This window comes from Cryptomeria japonica, chromosome 5 (assembly GCF_030272615.1).
Source record: "Cryptomeria japonica chromosome 5, Sugi_1.0, whole genome shotgun sequence".
Taxonomy (NCBI): domain Eukaryota; kingdom Viridiplantae; phylum Streptophyta; class Pinopsida; order Cupressales; family Cupressaceae; genus Cryptomeria; species Cryptomeria japonica.
Genome location: NC_081409.1, coordinates 888514422 through 888532113, shown reverse-complemented (window position 1 = coordinate 888532113; position 17692 = coordinate 888514422). Strand labels below are relative to the sequence as shown.

The window sequence follows — 17692 nt, the reverse complement described above, 5'->3', positions numbered from 1 at the left end:
ATTAGTTGACCATGCATATTTTACCAAATGAATCCATTAGAGATTTGTTTCTTTATTCTGAATAAAATTTTCTCAAATGTCTTTATTCTAGGTTGCTTGTTTGCTATACTTATTCTCTAGACCAAATTCTTCTAGATGCTCTAGGTATAAATTTGATGAAGATGTCTCCCCGTCCCATAAGTATAAATGATATGAATATCACCTTTATGATATTGCTATAGAAGTGTCCACCACGATCAATATCTTTTGCTTAAGGGTGTCAACAACAAACTATTTAACCAACCCTTTACTTCATTTTTTACCTTAATAATAATAAAACTCCTTTGGCATATTCTATCATAATGAAAATGAATTTCTCCACTGTTTTACAGAGAGTCATTCTCTTGAGCCTTTAAAAGGGCAGGGCCTCTTGAATGGATCATATAACCAAACATTCAGAAGTTTTAGACTGTCTCTGTCATTTAGGGTTATAGTTCTTTGTTACCTGGGCCTTAAGAAACTTATTGCCATCCAGCTCTGTCTGAGTCTCTTTCCTCTGTCATAGATTCTTGACAGATTTTTCTTCCACTCATCTCAAAATATACATTGTTCTAGAGTGTTCTGTTAGAGATATGAAATACATCTGATCCAATATATATACGTGCACACATACGTAAAAATTTATACTCGTGTTTTTTGTGTAGCTCTAATTTTGTTTGAAGCAAAGAGATATGGAAGCAGAATGTCCAGTGAGCAGCATAGAGCCTGATGATGGATCTGCCACTGAGATGATAGACATCAGCCTCAATGATTTGCAATTCAAGCTTGCAGAGTTTGCAAGAGTAAGAGATTGGGATCAGTTTCACAGCCCAAGGAATTTGCTTCTTGCTCTTGTAAGTATTTCTTTGCATCTTTAAGGTAGTTGCATGATTGATACAGTTGATATATGCTTTTAATGATATTAGATTTTCACAATTCATATTGTTTTCTAGATTTGATTGTGTAAAAGTTTTTGCACCAACTTTTCAGATCACACTCTATGATCCATCATCAGGATGAAAGAATGCTCCAGGATGATATATGCTCTGTTAATGAAACAATTTTCTGTTGTCTTTTTAACTGTGGCATTTGGATACAGCAGTTTGCTATTACAGATCACAAATTATCTTGGTCTTGTATTAAACATGGTAATGTGCTGCTGATTATCATTCTTTATGTTTGGTAGACTGTGGGTTGTGTGTTACAACATGCCTGTAAATAAGGTTAGGTTTCTCAGAAATTCCAAGCTCAGGACATGGTATGTTAGGTTTTTTATATATGGGTTGGGCTTTTGCTACCTTATGGAGGAGTACCCATGGTGTGAGACTCTACAGGAGTAATGCTTATTTACAACTTTGATTCCAACATTTACCTGTCTGTAAATTGGGGTTCTAAGTTCAAGAGGAGAGTGTTGTAAAATCCTTAGAAAGGGGATTCTTAGGAGTCTATATGAACTCATACATTTTGAACATTTGGTGCTTTTAATAATTGCTCCTTCTGTATTCTGACACAGGAGATAGCAAAAACCCACCTAGCAAACCTTTACTTCATTGATAAGGCAAGAGCTACAGTTGGCATTAATTTTTCACAGTCCATTAGTTTAAGATGCAAGAGCTTAGCTTCTGGTTTACACTGTGTCTGGTTTTTTTTTCTATGTTTTGAATCACCTTCAGTGGTTCATCATCAAGAAGAAGAAAGTGTCTAATAGGATTGCAGAAATAGCTATAAAGGCAATAGCTGCTTGATATGATGATGAAGTACAGGGATTATTTGCTTCACACATTAAAATTTTGGTTGTTTTGTGATCACAGGTGGGTGAAGTAGGGGAGCTTTCTGAGATCTTTCAGTGGAAAGGAGAAGTTGAGAGGGGGCTGCCCAACTGGAACAACTCAGAGAAGGAGCACTTGGGTGAGGAGTTGTCTGATGTGCTGCTATATTTGGTGAGGCTGGCAGACATATGTGGTGTGGATCTAGGTGAGGCAGCCTTAAAGAAACTGAAAAAAAATGAGGTCAAGTTTCCTGTGGAAAGATGCAAGATCTCTTCCTATGTCTATGCAAAAGCTCTTAAGCAGCAGAAGCTGGTGAATGCAGACTGACCCACTTAGCCCTACATGCTAAATTTACATAAATAACTGTCAAATAGGGCATGGGCATGGGCATGGGTATGTACTTGTTGTGAACTTGGGAATTTAATTTGTGTATAAATTACTTGTTTTTCTGTCTTAAGGGTCTGTTTAGTAGCAGAGGAGAATAAGGGGCATTTGGGCAAAAACCTTGAATAGTTTATGAGATAAGTTATTGATGAACAATAAATGTTCCTTACTTTATTTAAGATGTTTTACTGATTCTATGGAAATTTTATCAAAATATGGATGTGCAACAAAATGGATCAGAGATGCCATTCCTTTTTCTATGGAGTATAACCCGAAGCATATATTCAAAGAAGAAACACAGTCTTAGATTATATTCCATTTGCTGTGGGCGGTTCACCAACAAGACAACTCTATCATAATTTGCATTCTGATCAATATCTTGACAATTAGACCTGATCTTGTTTTCTATTGGTCTTGTTTTCGGCATAATATATTATATTGATTGCTTTAGCAGAAGTTGAACCCACAAACATACTTTGCATTGTTTAACGGATAACTCTGTATGTTTTTAGTGTAGTTTATCATAAAAAGTTCATTATGATTCTTTTGGTTCTCATTATGTTGATAATGGATCACAGAATATGATCCAAAGATAAAAATCTTGTATACAATTTAATTCAATAACAGATATTTATTCATATAATTTTTTACATGGGTGTTATCTATTATTGGATAAATGTAGATAACTGAAAGGTGGTGGAAAAGAGATAAGACAGTAAAGAAATGTTATAATACACCCATAAAAGGAAAGAAAAGTGAAAACAAAGATGAAAGATTTTATGGAAAGTACAATTGTTACATAAAATAGGTAACTATAGATGGAAAAGAAGTGGACAGACGCTAAGGATTCACAGAGTGCAGCCAAAAAGCTTCTTTGTTGCATGCAACAAATTTATTGCATGGTATGGCACAAGTATAGAATAGATTTAATCAACCATTTTGGAAAAGATGGTAACATAAGTATAATAAAAATAGATTCTTATAATGAAAGGATTGATCGGTTAAAATACTAGGTGTCTAAATGGAGAATCACAATGTTTTTTCTTTACTCGTAATTTTTTCTTTATTTGCTATTTTATCAACGTACTTGACAGCAACATGAGTTTTTTTTATTAATTTAGATAGTAGTACTACACCGACCTGTACTACCAGTCTTTTAAATAGAGTAATATAATTGTAATGAAAACTACTTTTCCTTAATTCAATGAATACAGCAATAAAGTATGCATCAATTTATATTGATTAAATAATAGGTAGGAACGGATGAGTGAAATGATCATAAAATGGGAAGGGTGAGGTATTTAGTTTGTGGTACCGTAAAGAATATTTTTTGATAGTGTAGAATTCAATCATTTTTTTGCCAAAGATTTAGGCGTTCTCAATTTCATAAACATTTCAGAATCATAGCAACAAGTCAAATTTATATAGTGGAAAATAGACTCTACTCTTCGAGCTAATGACCTCATGTGTAAAAGTGATTTGAATATTGCAAAAATAATCATGTTGATTGTAGATTGCAAGAACCAGCGTTGACCCTATCTCTAATATTAGTTCACACATAAAGATTAGTAGTATTTAAAAATATCTTAAGGAAATTTTTGATCACCAAGGTTACTTTTTTATAGACTCGCAAATATCTTTAATGATTTGATGACTTTGGAATCATATAAAAGATTGTATACAACACTCTTTAGGCTTTCAAATGTCCTAGATGATTTGATGCAAATTTAGGTTTCTTTTAATGCTCCAAAATAAAGCATTCCTGGAGTTATTCTCCTATTAATACATAAGATTCATGAATACGAATTGGATGTGAATTAGTGCACATTTAATTTATTTAAATACTAAATGTCTTTAAATATTAAAACATAGCAATGAATCACATAAACATATATTAGGTTAATTCATAATGGCTAAAAGGCAAAGTCATGAAATTTAAAAAAGTTTGTATCTTTAAGTTAAATTTGCATCATGTAGAAACAATCCCATAGATTGTAGAAATGAGCTAAGGCTTGGGATGCAGGATCTCAAAGAAATGCAATGGCAATTGTATTATATGGGTCATAGATGGAAAATGCATAGGAATATGGGTAAGGTTGAATATATGTAAGTGGAGATGAGTGAAGGATTAGGGAATGAACCTAACTTTGCAAAAGCGTGTGTCAAATGTTCATATGTAATTAGATTAAGACATTCTAGCAAAATAAGCTCAAAACTAAATGAGAATTAGTATGGGTAACAAATTTCACTATTAAATTTGGTTACCACTTTGAAGTACACGTGAATCCTATACTCACAAACATGCATTTAAAGTTGAAATTTGGTTACCACTTTGAAGTACATGTGAATCCTATACTCACAAACATGCATTTAAAGTAAAATTCTAGACAAAAGAACATTGTGGTCCATGTAAAGTAATGGACCTAACTAGACATCTTTATGTCTACTTCCATCCTTGGCATGTGTGATCCATAGAACCTACTAAATAAAGAAAAGATGTGCAATGAGTAGTTTCTACCACTTAAGTAAAAATAACTACATATACAAGAAATTTACTATCTTCGAAAATGAGAGAGTGAGGAGAAAGTAAGGTTAGAAAATTTTGCCAATAAAAAAAGTGTAGTGGTAATGATATGCCTCATGCAATATAAATAAGATGGCATAGGATAAAAAGAATTACCATGTAATGTAATCAAAATATGTGAGATTTTTCCAAGATCTAGAGGTAATGGAAAGCACACATAAGAGAAAAAAAAATAGATGATAGGAATAAACTGTATTCTATCAAGATGCAAAATGTGATCAACTGGATCATCAATCACTGTTGTTCAATGAATGCCCGTACAAAAAATGTAGATGAGCCTTCTTATATAGACAAGGCTATATGGATATGTGAGCACACAAACATGACATGTGGCTCAATAAGAAACAAGGGTAGGTAGGAAATAGGTGTGGGTAGGTAGGAGAAACAATAAAATATTTCACATGAGGTGGATCACCCAACGAAGGTGGAATTATCACTCCACAATAAGTGAATATGATAAGTAGTAACAAGATCAACACCATAAAAGGTGGAAATTCTCCTACACACACTATCCCAATGTGGCACAAACACCCAAGTGTCTCATACCCAAACTACTATGAAATGCATTTCCTAAGTAAACTTAAGTAAGGTGTAATAATATCCATGATGAACAAATATTTACACCAACAAAATATGTCTAGAATAAATGATAATTCTTTGTGTAGATACTTGTAACTAGATTCAATCTTGACAAAAGAGAGTTAGTAATAAAATATGCCCACTTTAATTAGTTATATTCATCAAAACAAGGAACTAGATGAAAGAGAAATAAGTAATTTAAATATAAATTTAATATTAGTATATAAGCACATGTATTATGTAAAGTAATAAATGTCATAGATGCATTGTGTAACAAACAAATAAGACATTTCAAATAATAAGCGTGAAAATCATAAACTAATTGAATAGTTATCATGATACATTAATTTGTCTTAGTATAAGAAAATAAGAGAAGGGTGAAATGGTACAAATGGACAAATAGAAATTTTGTAAGTGAAAATATCGTAAGGAAGGAAAACACCCTCAATATGGCTCCAAGCACATAATGATCTAGATATGTGAGATCCCCAATGATAGGATAACTCTTAGTACATGATAAGACATGCAAACAATCATACCATGTGGAAGCCAAATTGTGTCCCTAATGTAAATCTTAGTACATGAAAAGCCATGTGAACACATAATAGGATTGGGGAAGTGTAATGCCAACAATTTGATAATAGAGTAAGGTAAGGATCAATGAATAATATGGGTATAAATGAGATTATAAATAATGTATAGTCATCAAATGATGAAGGGAAAATTGTCCTTAGTGTCTAGGCAGACGTCATGTGATAGCCACAAATAGATAATCATATAGTGATGGATACATGAATTTGGGTACACATCTAGATAATATGTGCTAATTGAAGAAAGTGTGAAATTGTGTTGTGTTGTTGATTTTAATTGTAAGTATATGCTCATGTATAATAATACTTTGAGTAGACATGGAGTAATTATAAATCATTGGAAACATGGCACATGTGGTCCATAAAAGCTCAATATGAATTAATAGGCATATTCACTAGTGTAATCATTCATGAGTGTTATTTTCTGTAAATGCCATTTATATAAGATAATGACCATAATAAATATGTGACAATAAATTAAATTAATTTATATAAATTACACATGTTGTACCAATAATGTGTTTCACTATCGAAATGGTCAATAGCATGGAAAAATGGGGTTGATGAAATTCATAGTGTATGATTTGTAAAACAATGGATGGATTTATATGGGGGTGAATAGTAAATTCACTTTCACTCTTATTAGTACCCTTGTGAATTGTTCCTTTTATAACATAGATCTTGAAAGGAAATGGTGAGATGGATATTATAATGTAAGAAAGTTTGGACCTTATATACCTATTTTCTAACTTTTTGGTATGCAAATTAATAAATGCATTATTTTTCTATTATATTTTTCTTTATTTTTCCCCTCTTTCATAATTCATCACTTTCCTATTTAATCACAAAAACCCTATGATACATTTTTCATTTGTCATTTAATATTTAGTTTCAATCTCTAGTTTTAGATTCATATGCCTCAATTTCTACTTTACAACACTTGTTTATCCCATATCATTCCCCAATTTCCTCATCTCTTGGACTAGTTGTATCTTTCCTTTAGCATTATTTTACATTTAGATTGTCCCAACAATACTTCTTTTCCTTGAGCCCTAGTTATATCATCTTTATTAGTATACCGACCATTCCTCTAAGCTTCCCTCCCACCAAGCTTTCACAACACTCATTTACTTTTTACCAACACCTCAATCCTTATTTATTTCACTTAAGTCATCCATTTCCCTACTTTTCATTCATTTCTAATTTTCTTGCATTTTGATTTGGAATTCCAACATTTTTATAGAGCTGTTATATCCCTAACTCTTCCCTTCTTATCCATCACACTCCCAGGTTTTCTTCATTTTCACCTCTCCACATTTGTCTTAGTCACTACATATCCTACGTTTCCTTCTACCTACCCCATGTCCCTTCACCTTTCACCTCTACATACTTAATATACTTCCTTTTATTTCTCTTTGGCATAGCCATTGAAATCTCCTATCTTACCCATTATTTTCTTTGGCTTGTTATATTATGGCCCCTTCCCATTATGGGTCATAATGCCCTGTATCCTAGTGACAATCTCATTCACTATAGTCTTCATTTTAACCATTCCATGGACCACATACCTTCACTCTCTACCACCTATCATGAAATAAGCTAAGACTCCTATCTCATCAAATCTACTAACTGTGAATTCCATAGCTTAAAAAAAGAGATAAAAAATTTATAAACATGAGTTTAAGGAGTCCAACTAATCATATATTATTTTATTTATTTCTTTATATGTATTACCAGTGCGAAACTAGCTTGAATGTTATAGCATGTAGCATTATTTATTGAAAAAAAATACAATAATATATTTTTATTTTACAAAAAAATTATAACGAGTCCAAGTGGATAAGCTTAATTGGTTAAACCATTGGGTTCTCATTGTGTAGACCCAAGTTCAATTCCCACTAGGGACATCTAAATTGGAATTCTAAGTTGTGACTCTTGGTCTTCCATAGACAATTTCTAATGTATTTTCTCATAATGAACATGTATTGGTTTAATGTTGATGCTCATTTGGGAAAGATATTTGTCATCAATATTCAATTCAAAAAGGAATTATAATGATATATTTTCTCCTTTATATACAATCATTTCTATTGAAATATAATATATGATCCAATATACACACTGAACAAGATTATAGAATCCAAAGCTCTAAATGAGTACAATCAATTTTACTTAGTTAAGCTTCTTGGAGAGAAAGAATCATCTAAGTGGTTTATCTCGAACCACAAGTCCATGGTCCTTCACACACCTTCCAACTAGAAGCGGGTCAATCCTTCAACAAGGTGATAGATTATGGTAGCTACAAAGGTACCATGTTGAATTTGAGAAAGTTCTAAGTATAAATGTACTATAGTATCATATATAATTTTTCATGCATCCCTAGATGTCATTTAATTGCATGAATTGACTAATATGAAAAGAAAAAGATACCCATGAACAAACAATTCATGCAACAAGCATAACTTTGACCATTTTTTTGGATATCATCACATTTCTAAATATGGATATGTGTGCCATATGTTCACAAAATACCATCTCTTGCTTGACTGAAAGACACAATAGTACCAATTTAAATTCAACTGAAATATGTTCAAACATGTCATAATAAATCTCATTCAGTATTATTTCACCTTAAAAATTATTATAACTTCTTTATTTTATAAATATAGCAAGTCTTAAAAGAAGGTAAATTCCACTTGAATAACCTTACATAATCTATTTACCAAACTAGACTGCATAGAAATGTTTAATTAAAATAAATCATAGAATCCAATTACAAATAAATCAAAATAAGAGTATTCAATCATATTATACCTTTATAAATAAAATTCAAATTATAACTAAATAACTACTATTTCTAATTAGTTTCAAAATCAAAGCACCAATATTCTTGTCAAATCCATTTAATGTAGTCATTTAATTAAGTATAGAGCCCTGAAAAATAAATAATTAACTATACAAACACATAACATAACTAAACTATAATATATATATATATATATATATATATATATATATATATATATATATATATATATATATATATATATATATGTGGTAACTTTATTGCTTTGCATTATACATACATCCAAATAGGATTAATTAAATAATAAAATTAACACATTAACCCCTTTCTTATATATATAATTTTTAATCCTTTTCTAAAATTTAGTGTTATCAAATAAGAACAATGGTAACTTTTGGTAGAACACATATATGTATACTTATCAATTATGTCTAAATCAAGAACACCACTTGATAAAACTTCATTGTTGAAGAAAATGAAGTAGTGAAGGATTATTTAATATGGAGAAGGAAAGAAACACACTCCTATTGGAAATATTACTACCTTTATCCTCAAATAAGAATGAAAGATATAATGGAAAAATAGGTACCTCTTATCAATTTCTCCCAACCAAAGAACTACATATTCATTACAAGCTATATTTAAATAAACCAATCTTCATTAACTAAATAAGTATATTAACTAATAATAATGAAATTGAGTTCCATTCTTTTGAAAAACATTCCCTATAATTTCTTACAAAATATAAATATTTGGGTCAAAGAAATAAGAGTTCCCTAATCTGGGTTGAATCATTTCAACCCTAATAATTGTGAAAACCAGGTTTTATTACAACTATAATATGTCACAATATCATTAAATAAATGGAATTAAACTATTTAACATACTCAACAAGATTTAAATGAGCTTGAATCGATTTACAAATGAAACCATATGATTATTATCACGTGGCAATTCTTAAGTAGGTCAAAATAACCCTTAATTAACTTTATAACATTTATCAGCCATGATTGATATATGTCATTCTATTTAATTTCTCATGAAACACATACCACCATGCCTTGCAATGATAATGGCATATCAATAATCAATAATATGAAAATAACTATTCAACCATAGAGCATACAAAGCTCAAGAATAAAGGAAGATAAATAGGAATATTTTTGTGAACTATAGAAGTAGGTCTCAACTATAACTACCAACATGGATAGGATGCAAAAATCCATAAAAAAATATACTCATTAAATATTGTGAATTATAGGGAATATTACATACCCATGAGAAAACACTTCCACTTCTTTCTCTTCTTAAAATTTTCTCTCTTCTTCACCCATGGATGATACACTACCAAAAATAATGTGTCAACCTAAAAGGATAACCCACACAACTAATATCCATTCTATGTGTTCTATAACTCCCCATTTATCTAGCAATCTATCCCACATATTTCATAGTGGCATAATTACCTCCATGCCAACTTCCATGAGATGCAATTGCCCTATTCACTAAGGCATTTATCATTGATGATCGTGTTAGCACAAACAACTATGAGTGAATGAGGATCAATCACTCCTCTTGAAAAGAAATTTTTTTCTCCAAAGTAAATTTTAATCCAAGCCTTAACCATGTTGGAATAACCTAGTGGCCTATATGGATATTTCACAAGGGGCTTTTGTTGATAAAACTAACTAGATAAGCTAATAGTTGCATGAATGTACACCTCATGTCTCCTTAATTATCTAAACATGCAAGATTTATCATGATGCAATCATAAACATTCATACTTGCTACCATATAAGAATATCTAAACATTTTTTTTATGCCTCTTCAATGATTTTAAAGTACCTTAACATCTGATTTTTAAAAAGATCAAAAGGAATTAACAAGAAAATAAAAGTAGATCCAATTTAACATGACAATAGTAACAATCATTCACTTTTCAAATTTAGATGGATAGATAGAATCAAATAAACGAATGTTACATTAACCAACATTCACACAACTAATTATAACATCAATCCAATCATCTAAGGAAAGTAAAGAACAAATGTTTCAAATCTCATCAAATTAGAATGTTGTACTCATATGCTAATATACGAGAAAACCTTATGCAATCACATTCAACTATTGATTCTACCAATTTATCCGCTTTTAAATAAGAAAATCAAAGCATGTTAATACCACTTGATTAGAATATCACTTCTATCACAACATGTATCCTCATTTGCATGAATATAAGTTCAAAACTCATACAAAATCTAGTAGATATTACTCATTAAAGATTGAAAATAGTTTTTGTATGTATTGAAATGATTTTCCAACTACTTTACTAGACAACAAGGATGTAATATAAATATTTTGAATATCTCACAATTTATGGATTTGAAGCAAGTTTAACTAAACAAAACTATCTAATTCAAAGACCCATCTAGTAAGCGACTGGGACTTACTACCAACTTCATCGCCCTTACAAAATATCAAGTTTTGTTGATTCTATTGAATGTAAAACACTAAAAAAATGTTCTTATAACTATCACAAGTATCTAGATAGGTTTACAATAAAGCATTAATTTTTTTGTTGAGATCATTCATATTAGGGCCTTTATGGTTGAACTTTATACTTAATTTAATAAAAGATCAACCTCTCAAGATTTTCTTCTAACTCCTCAAAAATAACCAAGTCCTCTTGGACAACATGCATTCTTTCCTTATACATTATCAACGTGCTAATCAATTCTTTAGTGATGGGTTCTTATAGATGATTTGTACATTCTTTGACAATTGGGGAGGTTACCCTAATGATGGTTGATTCACTCCAAAGAGTGCAAGAAAGTTCCTTGATGAATTGTTCAATCTTGTCCATAGATTGATCGAGTTGGGTTGATGTTTTTACCTATCTTGTCTTTGAACTTGTTTAGTGTCTTCATCCTCAACTAGCTTTCTTGCAACCATTCCCTAGGATTATCTTATTCTTCTCAACAATAGTTTCTTCAAGCAAGTCTTCTATTTTGGTTAAGTTCATTTTTGTAACAATAAGACATAATGTCCTCACATTAGTGCTTCTTCATCAACATGTTTGTTACAAGCTATGAGCCCATCTTGATTCATCACTGATATTGATAAGATTTCATTGCCTTTCTAATCACTCCACTTCCCAAGGCTTGCAAACTTTATTTCAATGATGCAGTAGCAATGACAAGACCTTTTGAGAATAGATATAAAACATCCTTATTGAGTGAAACTTGCAAAGTTGTAGTAGTGGTAGTAGAGTCAGTTGGGTCTACAAGAATATTCCCATAAGTAAGATGTGTAACTTGTTCTTTTAGGTCCTCTTTGGTGTTTTCATCTTTCTACATTCTCTTCAAAATTGAAATGATGTCTTTCTTCGAGGACTATTTGTCTCCCTATTTACTTATCCTTCCTAGGTCCACATTTTGAACTTGATAATCTTCAAGCTATATAGAAATCTCGACCCTATCAATAGTAGGTATGGAAATGCATGCTATTTGATGACCTTTTTCATCCATTAATATAGAAGAGAATCTTCTTAATATTTTCCTCCTACTATTAGGAGTCTTGAATGTTTCAATTAGTATGGATAAATCTTCTCCCTCTATTTGGACATACATCCTTTTCTAATTTTGCATAGTATGATTTAACCATACAAGGAGTCTATAAGTTTCTCTTTTTGATGTTGTAGGTAGAGAAGAATTAATTTCCCTTGTTTATTCCATTAGGATCTCTTGTTTATTTTTCTATTTAGTGGGAGAGTGTTGAATAGAAGAATCCCTTAATGTGGTATTGGTATCCTTAAAACTTTGTATTCCTTCTTGTTGTGGTGAATCCCTCACATTTTTCTCTCTTTCTTCTTCTTCTTCTCCTAAATGAGTCCCAAGAAATATCTCTTAAAATTGAACCTCTTAGTGCTCCTAATGAGGGGAGGATGAGATTTTTAAATCCTCTACTAGTGATAGAGGTAGAGGTGGTGAATGTGGAGGATAAGGAGGAGGAGAAGATGATGGAGGTTGTTAAGGTGGTATAGGGATTTGAGGAGGAACAAATATTTGTGGTGGGATGAAATGGTTATGAAGTGGGGTAGTATGATCATTGAGAAGGAGGAAAAGTTATTTTTTATGATGGGGAAGTTGATTTGGGTGCAAGAGAGGGTGGAATATTCCTCTATGAAGATGGAGAAGGTAAGGGTGATTCATGTGGGGGCGAAAAAGATTGAAGGCCTATAGAAGATAATGAACTATGGCAGGGAAGGGGGAAAAGAAACCTAAGAATACACTTTATTCTTCCTCTTAAGAGGCATTTCCTCTTATTCTTATTCTTCTTTAGTAGTCTCTATGAGAATCATTTTGGATTTATCCTTCTTTAAAGGAACACTCTCTTTTTGTGGCAATTTTCTCTTTCTTTTTCTCATAATTACATTACATGACTCTCCTGCCTTGTTCCTAGGAAGTTGTATCACTCTTGGTTTTGGCAATTGGACCATTAGAAAAGAAAAAGATCTACATTTCTTAGATAGGTTCACCACATACTAAACTCTATTGTCCATGTTGAGATCTTCATCCACAAAACAATTCACATTGTAGATAGGTTGGTTAAACACTTTTCTCATTGTTCTAGATAAGGTATATCATTCTATCATCTTTCTCCATGCTCTTGGAATCTTAGCTACATGAAACTATTTTATCAATTCACCAAGGGTAGTCTACAACAGTATTTAATCCTCACTTCATATTCATCTACATAGTTTGTTGGCCATTTTGTGGAATTGATTATGTGTTGCATTGATGTTTTGTCATTAATGTCAACACTAACTATTTGGATGCTTTACCAACACCCTTCTAGTCCTGGTAGGATGAGTGGTTTCTTGTTGACTTGGATCTGACATGATCCAGTAGACTCTGGTATAGTCTGGTGATGGAATTGGCTTGTTCATGATACTTATACTCATATTTGGTCAGTTGGTTTTGGTCTAGTGATTGGATGCTATCCTGCTTGCTTAGAAGATTGGTTTTTGGTTCCAAAGAGGGTTTCACCGATAGAGATTTTAGGGGAGATCTTTGATGAATTGCATAAGTGGTGTTGGTGTAGCTTCTGATGGAGTTTCAGGATGTTGTTGGTGATTGTGTTCAAGACTTGGCATTTGGAGATAATTGTTGAAGCCTGTGAACCTATACTTGGTCCCAGTTGATCTAGGTTATGGACTGACATTAATGTAACATGTGGATAAGACCTATTGATGTATTTTTGGGATGTCTTATGTGTTGTTAATTACTTGTTTGGTCTAAGGCCGTCATGATTTGTGATTATGTAATCAGTTTATTGTCTGGTGGCCGACCTGATTGTTTATGATCGAGGGTTTGTATAAATAAGATGTAAGATCTCATTGTAGATCATCATAGTTATGGTTAAAGGTCATACTAAAGGAATGTAATGTGTGAATTATTTAATATCACTCAGGAAGAGGAGTTGGTTGATCATTGGAGATTGAATTGGGTTTATGTAAGAGGATTTAGTCCTTTGGTGTTGAGCTTAATCGAAACTATACTCAGGCATAGGAGATGCTCTCTTTTATAGTTCAACACTTCTCTAGATTGTAGTTTGGATTTATATGTAGTCAGTGAGACTCCTTTTGTGATGAGCAGTGTGCTCTAGGCTGCTCGCCTTCCTGCAAGTGTAGGCCCCTTCATTGTAATTCACATACTTACTGCAGAAGTATTATCTGACTGTGGGTAGGCTTCCCACCATGGTTTTTCCCTTTACCGGGTTTTCCACATACAAATATTGGTGTTGTGTGGATGGATTTTATTCTGTGATTATTATTTATGCTTAATTGGTTTGTCTACTATTTCGGTATTAATGCTCTAGGTTCCGATATTAAAGATTTAATTGATAATGCTTCTGGTAATATGTGACAACTGATTTACCCCCCCTCTCAGTTGTCTTCCATTTATCTAAACTATCTAACAATTGGTATTAGAGCTTTGGTCCTCTCTGCAGAAAGCTTAATTGCTTGAGGAAGATCCTATGGTGACTAACAGTTCAAGTTCATCCAGTTCTTCCAGAGATATCTTTCGAAGGGATATACTAAGGGTTGAAGGAACAAACTATACAGTATGGAAGAATAAGATGGAAACTCATCTGAGATGTCTTGGTAAGGAGATTTCGGAGATCACACAGAATGGTGTCACACCCTTTAATCTAGGATCTAGCAATCCTCCTTCAACAAACCTAGACAAGGAGCTTGAGAATGATTGTAGAGCAAGAGAATCCCTCTTGTGTGCACTTTTTGATCAACAAATAATGGGATTAACAGACAAATCATCTGGAAAGGCTATATGGGATAAGTTGTAGACTCTTAATGAAGGTGACCCTATAGTGAATATTGTTAAACTTGATGGTTACCAGGTGAGATATGAAAACCTAAAGATGGAAGAAGATGAAAGGATTATTGCATTCATGGAAAGGGTAAATGAGATTGTTATGGGAATTCAATGTTGTGGTGGAACTTTGAGCAAAGATGAAATTGTTTCTAAAGTCCTGAGAGCCCTACCACCGGCTTACAAAATGAAGGTTGCTGCTATTAATGAGTTGAGAACAATGGCTAATACATCTGTCAATAGAGATACCTTGGTTGGGAAACTATATTCTTTTGAGCATGAGGAATTTGGACCTTCTAGAGCTGTGAAGACTGAACCTGCTTTTCATGCATCTACATCTACAACCAGTAAGAAAGATTGGAAAGCTTTATATGCAAAAGAATTAGAAGATATGAAGAGAGAATATGATGAGTTTGAGCAACTTGAAGCACTATTTTCTAGAAGAGTACCGAAAGGACTGGTAGGAAGTAAGTATGAAGGAAAAGAACCTTTTAAATGTTTTCCATGTAATAAGATTGGTCATTTTGCATCTAGATGTCTTGAAAGGAATTCAAGATTTGAAGAAAGAGTTAAAAGATCATTTAAGCCTAACCTTGGATATCAAAACAAGTATAGATTCAAGAAAAATAGAGAAAAATCATGCTACATAGCGGATGAGGAAGGCATTACTGATTCAGATGATGAACCGACGAAAGAATCTGCTAGTGGATCTGGCAATGGGAAGGAATGGATGTTCCTGGCTATCAAGGAATATGATCTGACACTGGAAGAGAATGTGCTTGGAGAGAAGGCACTTACTGCTAAAATTGAGGACAAGGATGAATGGTTAATTGGCAGTGGTTGTTCACATCATATGACTGGAGATAAAGAGACTAGTTAGATTTGGAGATGACAAGGCATGTATGATTAAAGGAAAAGGAACTATATCATTGGATGGTAAGAACAAAATTGAAAATGTTTATTATGTTGAAGATTTGAAGCATAATATTTTGAGTGTAGGACAATTGGTAGATAAGGGATTTCAATTACAGTTCAAGGATGGAAAATGCAAAATCATTACCAAATCTAGCTTGGAGATTGCAACCAGTACACAGACAAAAAGTAACATATTTCATTTAAACTCTGATGAGAAGACATGTTTGATTACACCAATTGGTGAGAGTTGGCTATGGCATAAAAGGCTATGTCATGTGAATTTTGATTGCATTGTAAGATCAGTTCAACCAAGGCTATTAGAGATATACCTAAGATTATGAAGCCCTATAATCCAGTATGCAAAGAATGTCAAATGGGTAAACAGGTCAGAACCTCTTTTAGGAGTATAAAAGATAAATCACATGATGTTCTTGATCTTATTCATATTGATTTGTGTTGCACTGATAGAGTTAAAAGTTTTCATGGTGATAGATATTTCATACTAATCATTGATGATTATTCTAGAATGATGTGGGTTACTTTTTTGAGAGAAAAAATTGAAGCATTTGAAAAGTTTAAAATATTTAAGGCTAAGGTGGAAGCTAAGATGGGATTGAAGATTAAATGTTTGAGATCAGATCATGGTGGAGAATTCACATCCGGTGAGTTTAATAAGTTTTATGACAAGCATGGTATAAGAAGACAATTTTCTGCTCCTCGAAGACCTTAGCAGAATGGAGTTGTGGAAAGGAAAAATAGAACTATCTTGGATACTACTAGAACAATGATGATGGAAGCTAATCTACCTCATATCTACTGGAGAGAAGCAGAGAGTACTACAGTTTATACATTCAATAGAGTATATATCAAATGAGAAACCGATAAGACACCTTATGAATTATGGTTTGGCAATACACCTACAGTTAAATATTTCAGAATTTTTGGTAGTAAATGTTATATCAAGAGAGACGATGATATTCAAAAATTTGATCCTAGAAGTGATGAAGGCATATTTCTTGGTTATTCTAATGAAAGCAAAGCATATAGATGTTATAACAAGAGATTGTAGAGAATTGTGGAGAGTGCTAATGTCAAAGTAGATGAGATGAACAAAAGAATCAAAGTTTATGAGAAGGAACCGGTAGTAGAAATGATTATAACTGAACCCATAGTACCTTTATCAGAACAAAGAATTGAACAAGTTACTCCGGCAACATCAGAGAATTCTACAGTAACTGAAGAATAGGGAAGAGGAATAGAGAGTCAAAAGACTCCTAGGTATGTGAGACTGAATCATTCTAAAGATCAAATCATTGGAGATAAGAGCAATGGAGTGATGACAAGAAGAATGCTAGAAACTAATGAGGTATGTTTGATTTCACAAGTTGAACCGGTATCAGTAATTGAGGCATGTAAAGATGAATTTTAGTTAAAATCTATGGAAGAAGAATTAGATCAGATTGAGAAAAATAACACATGGACTTTGGTTCCCTGGCCTAAAATAAAAAATGTTATTGGAACTAAATGGGTTTTTTAGGAATAAATTAGTGTTTAGGAATAAATTGAATGAGGATGGACAAGTTATAAGGAATAAGGCTAGATTGTTTTGTAAAGGATATTCTCAAAAGGAAGGAATTGATTATGGAGAGACTTTT

At 32.4% G+C, this 17692-nt stretch overlaps 1 protein-coding gene across 1 annotated transcript; it reads left to right on the top strand.

The window, feature by feature from the left end:
• Nucleotides 1-338: 338 nt before the first annotated feature.
• Nucleotides 339-2431, top strand: LOC131028017 (uncharacterized). The gene is made up of 2 exons (XM_057958138.2): nucleotides 339-872; nucleotides 1830-2431. The coding sequence occupies exons 1-2, from the start codon at nucleotides 711-713 to the stop codon at nucleotides 2112-2114; spliced, it is 447 nt and encodes a 148-aa protein (XP_057814121.1). The 5' UTR covers nucleotides 339-710; the 3' UTR covers nucleotides 2115-2431.
• The last annotated feature ends 15261 nt before the right edge of the window (nucleotides 2432-17692 follow it).

Bases quoted from the DNA above. Each gene is read 5' to 3' on its own strand.
- LOC131028017 (XM_057958138.2), top strand. From the start codon at position 711: ATGGAAGCAGAATGTCCAGTGAGCAGCATAGAGCCTGATGATGGATCT. The intron at 873-1,829 runs GTAAGTATTTCT...TTGTGATCACAG, and splicing joins GGAATTTGCTTCTTGCTCTT to GTGGGTGAAGTAGGGGAGCT.